Source organism: Ailuropoda melanoleuca, chromosome 15 (genome assembly GCF_002007445.2).
Source record: "Ailuropoda melanoleuca isolate Jingjing chromosome 15, ASM200744v2, whole genome shotgun sequence".
Taxonomy (NCBI): Eukaryota; Metazoa; Chordata; class Mammalia; order Carnivora; family Ursidae; genus Ailuropoda; species Ailuropoda melanoleuca.
In genome coordinates, this window is record NC_048232.1 from 76,590,319 (window position 1) to 76,602,329 (window position 12,011).

At 50.4% G+C, this 12,011-nt stretch overlaps 1 protein-coding gene across 1 annotated transcript in view; it reads left to right on the forward strand.

The window, feature by feature from the left end:
* Window positions 1-12,011, forward strand: part of BTBD11 (BTB domain containing 11) — a 305,437-nt gene that overhangs the window by 257,462 nt on the left and 35,964 nt on the right. Inside the window, 7 exon segments of the mRNA XM_034643682.1 lie at window positions 174-410; window positions 2,618-2,707; window positions 4,614-4,715; window positions 6,645-6,738; window positions 6,855-6,990; window positions 7,699-7,919; window positions 9,394-9,572. Of these exon segments, the coding sequence (XP_034499573.1) occupies window positions 174-410; window positions 2,618-2,707; window positions 4,614-4,715; window positions 6,645-6,738; window positions 6,855-6,990; window positions 7,699-7,919; window positions 9,394-9,572 (1,059 nt within the window).

Below are 12,011 nucleotides of genomic sequence, written 5' to 3' on the forward strand. Positions count from 1 at the left end.
GCCTAGCCCATAGTCAACGTTCAGTGAATATTAGCTCTCGCCATACTTAGCACAGAGGAAGACAGATNAGCAGCAGTTACAAAGGACAAAGGATGAAGACATCCATATTTTTATTGGAGCCTAGGAACAGGAGGTTGACATGGAAAATGCAAAGGATCCTTGGTGCTTTCTAGCTCTCCTGGTCCTCAAGGACCACTTCCTGGGGAAGCCACTGCACCCAACTGACCGTCTCTCCCTTCCTTAGGGCCGACGACTGCTTTTGTGCTTCTCGGAAGCTGGATGCAGTGGCCATCGAAGCCAAGTTTAAGCAGGACCTGGGCTTTCGGATGCTGAACTGTGGACGGACGGACCTGGTGAAGCAGGCAGTGTCTCTGCTGGGGCCCGACGGCATCAACACCATGAGCGAACAGGTACAGGGTCTGAGAGTCTGAGCAGGCCCCCCCCCACCTCCACCAGGTGCACTGCCCCATGCCACAGTGGAAACAGCAGGCCCTGGACACACACACACACGCCCCCTACTGGACTTAGGGTGTTTTTTGGTTGTTTTTTTTTTAGTTATAGTTTTAATTTTTAAAATATAAAAATATCCTTGTTCATCTTTATAGAAGTTGCACATGATCGTTGCAGCTGAAATGGAAAATAGAGAAAAACAGACCTATTCCAGAAAGGAAATAATGCCATCACCCAGATAGCCATCATTTATATTTAGCATGTGTCCTTCATGTCCTTTTTTGAGCATGGTTAAAATTAGTTCTCTGCCTGCCTTTCTGTTACCGCATCACAGAACAGCTCCAGGAGTATTTTTACCAAACTTTCAGGGTATGTTTGAGATACACAGAAGTCATTCTGGGGAACCCTAGGAGGCACCTCAGAGATAGGCAGCTGCCCCGGAGCCCCTGAGACTGAGGTACGGTGAGAGGCTCATGTGTCTACCAATCAAGAGACAGCATGCGGGTGAAGATGTCACGGACAGAGAAAACAAACAGCAGTTTTCAATGTGAGCCCCAGATGGAAAGTCACAAGGGACAGATGGAGCTGTTTTTCATATGGACAGCTCATGCCGTGAGTTCCAGAGGAAGAATAGTAGCTAAGAATTTTCCTGAGCAGCGAGGAGTCCTAACACACACACACACACTTCCATTATTTTTTTAAAAGAGATTTATAACGTCTTGCCTTTTCCAATAATTTATATTAAAGGTACTTTGCAGTATCATTAAATACTCTTTTTTTAAATCACTTTTAATGGCTACATTAAAGGGTAATATTATTTATTCAGTTTGCCATCCTCAGTTGTTAGTATTTAGGTGGTTTCTGATTACTTATATCAACAATGCTGAGTTAAACACACAGGTCTTTGTTCAAATCCCTGATTATTTCATTAGGGAAGTTTTTTTTTTTAATTGAAGTATAGTGGACACAATAGTTTCAGGTGTACAAAATCATAATTCTACAATCCTATATGTTATGCTATGCTCATCATTAAGGAAATTCTTAGAAGTGGAAATAGTCGCTCGAACATATCAACTGTTCTGAAGGTTCTCAATCTCGAATTACTTTCCCAGAGATTTTGTTTCCTTGTACGCACCCTCCAACAGTATATGTGTTTCCCTATTCTTTTTTTACTTACCTTTTGCCAGTCTTTCATTGGAGCTTTACTGTCTTCTTCATTTAGAAGAGCTCTTTACATATTAGACATATAACCCTTTGTTCTAGTATGACAGATGTGTCTTAATTTATTGTCTGTCTTTCCATTTTGTTTATGATGTTTTCAGTTTCATGTCCTCAACACGGTAATGATTTCTGTCTGTGATTTCTTCCATTACTTTTACACCTTAGAAACAGATCCAATTAAATGTCTTTTATGGTTTTAATTTTTTCTCTATATCTCTAATCAAACTAGAAATTATTTTAGCTTATGGTGTGAGATAAGGCTCTAATTTGCATGTTTTCCCAAATAGCCACCTTTACAGCACTATTTATTGAAAAATCCATCCCTTCCTTCTGTTGGTTGTGGAACTTCAAAATAAACAGGAGTCTCAAGCAAATATGGAATTCCTAAAAGCCATTCCTCATTCGCTTGCCTTTTGCTTGTAAATGATAATGTCAGACCCGACATCAGTGATGGGGGCACGCTCAGAGGCATCCAATTTCCCTTGACACTGACCTGCAGCTTATAGAAGCAAAGATGACGTTTGTTATACTATGAAGGAGAAAATGTCAAGGAAACAGTGTTTATGAATTAGGTAGTTTGGACTAGTGTCACAGAATCCAGAAAGTTCCTAAGACCCGTAAGATGAAATCAGCCACTTGTTTTAGCAAACACTCTTAGGTCTGCTGCACCTTAGGACAGACAAATGAAAATACTCCAACGTAAGCAAAGATAATGGTTTAAAAAAAAAAAAAGGCCATTCTCCCCCCCCTTTTTTTGCTTACATTTTGGTTTTCAAAATATGGAGGATTATGACCTTATGAGTCCTAGGGCGGCACGTTTATTTTTTTAATGCTGGAGTTTGAATGCAAGCATAGCCACCTACATACAAGTAAGAATTTCCATTTGTTGTGGAGTGACAGCCCCCATGTAAACCCTCTCCATTCTCTGGTTTTTAACCCACTGCAGGGCATGACCCCCCTGATGTACGCCTGTGTCCGTGGGGACGAGGCGATGGTTCAGATGCTGCTGGATGCCGGAGCTGACCTGAATGTCGAGGTGAGGGTGCAGAGGGCTGCAGGGCCCCTCGGCCTGGCAGTCCCCCGGGGGAAAGGAGCAAAGAAGAGAGGGGGCTTTTTCTCCCGAGAGCCACCACGAAGGGTGCTCAGTCCAGCAAATAGGTCAGACCAGCTGGTGGATTTCCTGTATCCCAAGGCCCCAGCCCAGCCACACTGCAAGGAGCTGCCTGCATGTACATTTCATTTAAAAACAACCTGCAAGCTGCAAGGAGCACCCGCTTTCCTTTGCTTCAGCTGAACTGATCCATTCCTTCGGGGATCAGGGCGGAGAGCGCTCTCCTGAGCCATCAGCCCTTTCTGCCTAATACAGAGCTGGTCCACGTTCCCTGACCTGAGGTTTAGCTCCCCCAGATCCTCCGCCCTCCCAACCAAATCCTGATTGGTTCACCTGTTGGCTGAGTTGAAGCCACAGGTCTTCAAGCCAATCACAAAGCTTCCTAGAGACGGTGTGGTGTACATAGTGGAAAGCACACCCCCACGGGCTTTAGAATTTGACACTCGGGCTCAAATTTGGGAAATGCTGAGTCTTAGCAACTTGCTTTTGTGCTTGGGCAGGTGGCTTAACCTTTTGGAGCCTCGGCGTCCCCATCTGCAACAGGGAGAGAATAATCACACCCATCTCAGAGGGTCGCTGGAAGAAATAAATACAAAGGGTACCTAGCATAAGTTTGGGACTCAGTATCCGTTCCCCCACAAACACCTCAAGGCTTGTAGTAGGTGAATTAATGCTTTTTGGCCACGTTCTATCCTGTCTTTCTGGCAGCCAGCGATCGGCAGCCCCAGAGGCTGGGAAGGTTGGCATGCTGCAGTCCTAACTCAGCACCCCTGTAAACTTGTTAGTGCAGAATCAGATGTTCTCGTAGTCTTAGTACTGTGCTTTTTTTTTTTTTAATTAGTGAATTTGATACTCGTCTGAGGAAAACAGGCAGTAGACACAGTTTTGCATCCAGACCATTTTGGATATTACAAGTCTCAAGTATTGGGGATTTTCTTGCCTGTTATGAATCCCCCAAAACCGTGCAGACCCCTGCAAGGGCTCCTCATCTTTGGGTCCTGGTGGGTTTCTCTGGTCCTCTCTAGCCCATCCCAGCTCAAGGCCTTTCCCCAGTCAGGTGATCAGTGAACTCAGCTGCTCTGAATGAAACAGGTATCACGGCAAGATAGACGGCCCCAGGAGTGTTTGGGAGAAAAGCCATGTGTGGGTGCCAGTCCTGCAGGACCCCAAACTTCAGCTGCCCTGCTGCCTCTCTTTTGGCCTAGGGTGTGTCGAGGCCCCCATATTGAAAGACCAAGATCAGATCTCATGGTGTGTCCAGGGAAGGGTTTGTGCCCAGGTTTCCAGCAGCATGAGGGTCCTTGTCTCCTAGGAAGCCAACCGAAGAGTGAAATGAGGACATGGTAGGGTGAGCTGTGACCAGATGGGAATGTCACTCCATCAGACGGGTGGTGGTCTTCCCTGGCTTGAAAGCTCGAAACAGACCTCCCCTTGCCTGAGGTTCGCTGCTGCTGAGAATCTCCCCTAAAAGTGTGGACGTCATGGTCTGGCATCTCATGCTATCTGACGTGCTGTGGCCCTCAGAAGCACTACCCTTCCTTAAGCAGAAAGAGGGGACAGGCTGGGGAGCTGGCCCACAGCTCCTCCAAGGCACCTTAGAGGAGGTCAGAAATCATCAGTTTAACTCCTTGCAGGTGAGGAGCCAAAAGGAGTCCTTCCGTTGCACGGAGGACTTCAAGTCACCACCCCACTGTCACCAACATTCCCAAGGCACTTCCAGGATGCCCTTCTGTACATCCCTAGCCCACGTGCCCAGCCACAGATAGGTCCGATTTGCTAGTCTAAATATTGTGAAGGTCACATTTTGAAAATAACTTCGATTTGTTTATAGGTTGTCAGTACTCCTCATAAATACCCATCCGTCCACCCCGAGACCCGCCATTGGACGGCTCTGACTTTTGCTGTGTTGCATGGACATATTCCTGTAGTTCAGGTATTAATGGATTTCCCTATCCACGTCTGACCTTTAATTTTACCTCCTCCATTATGCAAATCTGTACCTCTCCCAGCATGCACATTCCCTGAGGGATTCGTATTGGTTAACTGCAATGACGTATAGCGCATTCATATCATATACGTGCAAATATCATATGTAATGATCTATATGGCCTGGCTCTAACCAATATGAAATTACCACAGACCCACACGCAGCCTCACACACACGAGTGGCAAACGGATGAAGCTGTTCCTGGTCGCTCGGGGGTGGGGCCTGAGCTGTGATGTTGCGGATTTGTCCATTTTGCTTGTCGTATCGTGAACGTAAGACGTGGCTGCTGTGAAACCTTGGAACCTCCCCTTAGGTGTGACCCTGGTGCTTGTGTAGAGTCTAGTGGTTTCTAACTAGTGGAAAGAAGCATCCCCAAGTCACCAAGGGAGTGGTTCGAAAAGACACTTGCTGGGATCCCACTTATTGAGAATCTGATCCCAGAGGTCGAGAGGAGGGCCTTTGCACGTGTCTCCTGAAACGGCTCCCCAGGTATGGAGAGATGCCCTCATCCGAGGTCCCTTGGGCATTGAAGTATGTATTGCTTGGACTTTTTCTGGTTGTTGTACAGTTGGTGTTTGAGGACTAGCTGTCCGGTACGTTCTAGATCTTAAACTCGGTCTTCAGTGCATCCGAAAAAAAGAAATCAGCATCCAGGTCCATTACGCCACCTGGCGTCATCATGCTGAGCTTTGGTACACCAGGAACACTTGCTTTTATGTGGTCCAAGCCTCTTAGAAGTCTGCAGTGCAGGAAGGAGTGTTACAGACCACGGGGCGATGGTGGAGATCCACAGGACTCTTTGATGTTTCCTCAGCCATGGGACTCCTTTAGGCAGATCCAAAGTCATGTTCCAGGAGGCAGAGTGTATGACGTGTCACGCTGAGAGCTGACTTCTGCTCTGTAGAATGTCATGGCCAGTTCACTCCTGGTAGAGGGATATAGTAAAGGAGGGATGGGGGGGAGTGGCCTAGTGGACACGAGGCATCCCCAAGCCTTTAAATCAAGAATAGGAGCAGAGGGCAGCCAAGCAAAACCAAATGAAGTCAGGCCACCTCTCCCCTGCAGGTACACAAGGCATGGAATGCCTGCAGCAGCCCTGTCCTGGCTGTGCCCTCAGGGAGCCCTGGGCAGGGAGTAAAGAAGGCAGATCTCTCCCCCTCATTTTCCATTAGCGGTGCTGAGAGCACATTCACTGTGAGTGAGGCCCAGCATGGACAGCTTCCACCTTTAAGAAGCCCAGGTATCTTCAAGAATGCACAGAACGGAGTAAACTCCTCAAAGCTCACTCTGCCACTTAAGTAACTGATCTCGCTGGCCAGGAAACTTAGCATTTGCTAAACTATCCTCAGAGCTACCCAGGGTGTTCTAGAAGGGATGCGTGCCCTGGTTGGCCCAGGTGGTCCCCAAAGTCCTTTGGAACTCAAGCTTCTGTGGTTCTAAGAGACTGTTCTAATGCTCTCCGAGGCTTTGTGTACTCAACCCTAAAAAGGGAGTCTTCCAGCGCTCTGGCTCCATGAGCGTCTAAGCTTCTAGAAACTTGAACGTACATATCAATCACCTGGAGTTCTTGCTGAAAGGCAAACTCTCATTCAGTTGGTCCAAGGTGGGGCCTGAGAGCCAGCATTTCCAGCAAGCTCCCAGGTGATGCCAGTGCTGCTTTCCGCGGACCACGCTTGGACAGTCCGAGTTTCTAGGAGATTCAGGAGGCTGTCAGCTCACCCTCTGGCAGACAGCTGCCCTCACCCTGTGCACATGGCCCCTGACCCAGAGGGAGGGCAGGAACATTGGCATCGCAATGACTTCCACCAGCTTTTCCTGATGTGTCCTCACAGTGCATGTCCTTTAAATGTCTCCGTGGCCACTCTTCCTCCACAGCTGCTCCTGGACGCCGGGGCCAAGGTGGAAGGCTCCGTGGAGCATGGCGAGGAGAACTACTCAGAAACACCCCTCCAGCTGGCCGCCGCCGTAGGTAAGAGTCACTGAGTCTCGACCCCGCCGAGGGTCTCCACCACCTTGGCCCTCAATGTGTCTGTGACTGTATCTTTGCTTGACTCGCTTATAAAACCCCCTTCTCTGGGCTTGCAGGAAATTTTGAGCTGGTTAGTTTGCTGTTGGAGCGTGGTGCGGATCCCCTAATAGGAACCATGTACAGGAATGGAATTTCTACCACCCCCCAGGGTGATATGAACTCTTTCAGCCAGGCTGCAGCCCACGGACACAGGTAGGCTAGGATGGGCCAAAGCCACAAGGTCCCAAGTGGTGCTTGTTAAAAATGCAGATTCCCAGGCCTACCCCAGACCCATTACATCTCTGGATGTGGGGCCCAGAGGCAGGCCAGAGCCCAGGCCTGGCCAGAGTGGCCTTAACTGCCAGCTTCCTGCTCAGAGCCAACTCCACGCAGTGCACATCTACTCAGACTGCCTCGTTTCGTCCCTTCCCGATCAGCTTTCACCTCACAGAGATGCCACTCTTTGCCAGGGTTGGTCAGAGCCCATCACCTCAGCTGCCAGGAAGGGAGAAGAATCCATTTTAAAAATAATAAAACCCCTGACGTTTGGTTACTACTTGTCTACATTTCCTTCAGGGTTTACCCTGTCCTGTTTTATTCCACATAACCCAAGCAAAGCCAAGTCACTGTGGGACCCCGTGCAGGCTGATGGTTAAAAGGGCACAGTTGTAGAACCTTGAGAAAAGCATTTAGCTCCAGACTGCCCTCAAGGAAACGTAGCCAGCCATGCCCCTCCCCCTGTCTCCTCCATCCTTAAAATATAAGCACCCGTGGTCAGGCCTCTGAAACTACCACCCCTGAGTCATTCCCGTCATTCCATTGTCTCACATGAGTGGTGTCCCCACTTCCCACACCCTGTCCCTGCCCCAGCAAAGCCCTTCCATCTCTGAGTGTCTTCCTCTCTGGGTTTATGATTGACAGGAATGTGTTCCGCAAACTGCTCGCTCAGCCAGAGAAGGAGAAGAGTGATATCCTGTCCCTGGAGGAGATTCTGGCCGAGGGGACTGACCTGGCGGAGACAACCCCGCCTCCCCTGTGTGCCAGCCGCAACAGCAAGGCCAAACTGAGAGCCCTGAGGGAGGCCATGTATCACAGCGCTGAGCATGGCTACGTGGATGTCACAATTGATATCAGGAGCATAGGTCAGTCTGGACACCCTCCACCGCTGGGCACAGCACCCCTGCCCAGCCCTAGGTCACGCACACGCACACATGGGTGCGCACACACACCACGGGGCCAGGGACCTTCCTATTTGCTAGTTGGAGCACTTTCAGGCTAACACACCCACACGACCCACAAGACAGCAGCAACCCGCCAGCCCCAAAGGTCACTTTCTCATGATTCCCCAACTCTGGACCCTGAGAATTTAGGAATTGGAATCACCTGGGAGCTTGTCCGAATACAGATTGCCAGGCCCTACACCCAGAGGCTCTGCTGTCGAGGGTCTGGATGGATAAAGGCCGGAAATCTTTATGTTTAACAATCATCCCAGGTGGCTCCCAGTGGTTGGTGAAGCCGCGGCCAGGCTACCAGCTAGGAGGAGGGCATCGCTTCCTTACCGGGCTCGCCCACGGAGCTTCGGGCCGCAAAGCCACTCTCGGGAAAAGCTCAGGGTGGCTCTTCCTGGAGTGAGCTAGCTCGGACCCATCTCCTCCGTGTGCCCAGGGAGCAGGCCAGCCCAGCCTTCCCCCGTCTGGGGGCAGCGGCCACGCCCTGGAACAGCGGGACCTAGTGCGGGCCTTCAACTGACCTGGTACGGCAGGTCGAGGTGGGCGGAGGGCCTGAGGAGAGGCCCCGCTGCCACCGTTCCAGACGTGGGCCTCTGTCTCAGAGTGACTGTGTAGTATGTAGGACGTTATGCCATTGCCCTGAGGCCCTGTTTGGCAGGATGATGAAGGTCTGGTCTCTGCATGGCCTGCTCCCTGTAAACAGGAGGGAGACGCGCTCTTCCTCGGTGGCTCTCTGTGAGAGGGGAGAAGCACAGTGCAGCAATGAGCTGCTGGACAGGTTTCTGTTACAGGAGGAAGGCCTGATGAAGCACGCACAGATGGAAAAGTCATTTTGCATGGGGGAGCGGCAGAGGTATCCTCCTGGGTCTTTCCGTGATGCCCCTGTCCGTCCTGGACGGAGCCGTAAATGGTCAAGTCCACCGATGGGTGTCACCAGCTCTGAGCTCTCCTCTGGGCATGATGCACTGTCTCGTCCCGGGCAAGACCCTTCCCTCCCTGAGCTTCCGCGCCCCCCCCAGCAGGCAGAAGGGGCAGAGGCAAGTGGAGGAGTCAGGACCCAGAAGTATGGAGAAGGCATAAGCAGCGTGTGGCAATTGCATGTTCTCCCTGACAGTGGTAGCTGGTAAAATGCAGCTCCTGATACCGGGAACAGCGTGCACAGGTGGACCCCAGAGCTGAGGGAACTCAGTTATCATCTTCTGTTTCGACATCTGCAAGTCTTTGGGGGAAAAAAGCAACACTGACCCAAGTCAGGCTCTTGTCTTGGTCTCGTCATTTGGTGCTGTCCTGGGGAGAGGCCAGCTTCCAGATAAAAACACGCCTTCCGTTGTGGTTGTTTTCTGTCTTGTCCTCTCCTCCCCTCCATGCCCTCCCCTCCCCCTCCCAGGGGTCCCGTGGACACTGCACACGTGGTTGGAGTCTTTGCGGATCGCCTTCCAGCAACACCGCAGGCCTCTCATCCAGTGCCTGTTGAAGGAGTTCAAGACCATCCAGGAGGAAGAGTACACAGAGGAGCTCATTACCCAAGGCCTGCCCCTGATGTTTGAGATCTTGAAAGCAAGCAAGGTAGAAGTTTAACGCTGCTGCGGTCGGTCGGCAGCAGAGAACAAGGCGGGAGGTTCACGACCTCGGCAGTCCCTTAGCCTGGTCTCACCCTTCGGGTAGGAATCCCGTGGTCACAGCCACGGTGGCACATGTGCCCAGCTGGCTAAAGCTACTTGTGCCGTCAGTTGTGGGCCACTGTCTTGCTGAGCACCTGCTGTGTTCCAAAGCCATTGGGCACATGGGACAAAGTAGAGAGATACCTTCTAACCCAGGGAATTTACAGGAGAGCTGGGGTGATCATGCCCATACATGTACCCTGGGGCCATCCGAGGTTTAGGAGACAGTGTTCAGTTGGATGGCATGGGCTCTGAGAGGTGTGAGTCGGTCGGGGAAGGTGTCACAGAGGTGCTGAGACGTGAGCAGGCCTGGATGCACAGATAGGAATTCGGCGGGAAGAGGGAAATAGTACAGCTCCTCAGATCAATGGGCTACAGACCCTGCAAAGCCAGGCCCTGGAGAAAGCTTTTCGGGTACAGAGGATCTGATGAGTGTCACGCCTTCCTCACGCCTCCTAATTCTTGCAACGGGGAAATGCTGCAACCCCATAAAAAACATCATTCTAGCCCTTGGGCCATTATGAGATCCATTCTTAAAAATTTCTTTGGGGTCACTTGTTTGGCGATACCATATAGATGTCTGGTCCCAGCCAGTGGGCCACGCGGCATTGTGTGTGTTGCTGGAGAGCTTTGAGGATGGATGGCGGTGGTGTGCCCATCCCCCAGCCATCCATCAGGGTGGAGAGCCACGGGCAGGGGGAGACTGTGACAAATGCCCCACCACTGTGGCCACGGAAGTACCGGGGATAACCAGTCTGCCTGAGAGGCTCTGAGGAGTTCGTGCATCAAGGACCACGTACCCTGAGGGCTTCTCAGTGGGTCCCACGGGCGTATGTAGCCCAGTGCTTCAGAGCACGAACTTTGGAGCCAAACTGCAGGGATTCAAACCTCACTGCACCACTTACTAGCCTGATGACCCCAGCCAAGTTACTTAACTTCTGTCTGCCTCAGTTTCCCTACCTGAAAATGGGGACAATCATTCTATTGACCTCTTAGGCTGGTTGTGAAGATAACATGAGTCAGTGCCCTTCAAACTGTCCCTGCAACTTAGTGAGTGCTTTCTAAGTGACCGTCATAAAGATGCCCCCCCAGAACATGTGGGGCCTCCACTAGTTCCCAAAGGGTGTTCTGTAAAAACCATCCCCTAGAAATAGTTAACACCCCATTGCAGGGCACGTACCAACCAGCCATGAATACTGACCTGAGAACAGGCCGAACGTCCGCACTTTCTGCAGGCTAACATTGGATTACTCCAATTTCTCTCCTGCAGGGCCTTGCATACCCTCATTCACAAAGGCAATGAGGTGTTTCCCAAATTCATTTGGCCTTGGAACCCTTTTATAATGAACTGTCTCAAGACATAAATGAGGATTTTTTTAAGGTAAAATATACAGTTTATATTTACTATATGGCAGGCACCCCTCTAAGCACATTATAAGGTTTAACTCAATCCTCACAACCTTTGAAGGAGGTAATGTTCTTATCCCCATTTAACAGATGGGTAAATTGAGGCACAGAGAGGGTGATCACTTGCCCAAGTCACAGAGTTGGTAAGTGGCAGAGCTGGGCTTGAACCCAGGCAGCCTGGCTCTAGCAACAGCCTCTTACACCTTCTTTCTAGAACTCTGGGGCTCCCTCTAAGACAATGGAGCCTCTGGAGTCTCAGGGGGAATGGGCCTCTGAACCAAAAGGGCAGCGTGGGTTCCCCTTGCCAGGCTGGGCCGACAGGCTGCCCAAAGAGTGAAGAGGGGAGCCGAGAGCTGCCTTCTCCGGATGGCACGGTTGGCCCAACAGCAAAGCTGCGGCAACACGGCCTGTCTGCTGTCCGAGCCTCGGAGCACCTGGCGTGGTGGGGTCCGAAGCAACTCTCATGAGATATTCTCATCAGCAGCCGGCCTTAGTCCAGAGTCTCAGGGCCCCCTGCAGGCTGGATTTGCACCTGATGGAAGCCCCACCAGGACCCAAAATGGGAGAGGAGTGCCAGCCCTTGCTTAATGAGCCACAGTGATTGCAGAGAGCAAAACCTGATGAAAGCATTTCAAAACCAACTCTCCGTTCCCCTCACCCTTCACCCCTCCAACTTGAATGAATGAATGAATGAATGAATGAATGAATGAATGATTGAATGGTACTTATGCCTGCAATTACCTAAGAAACCACTTTAGTGAAAAACATTCCTAAGTCTGCTCCCAAGGTTAGGTGTTCTAACTTGTTTTTGATTTCTTGGTTTTTGTTTGTTCCCTTTTTCAAGCTATAGTGGAAATTCCAGAAATTACTGAGGCATCCCATGTATTAAGTAAACCTAATCTATAGGTTTTTAAGTAAGCTTTATTTTAGAGTTTTG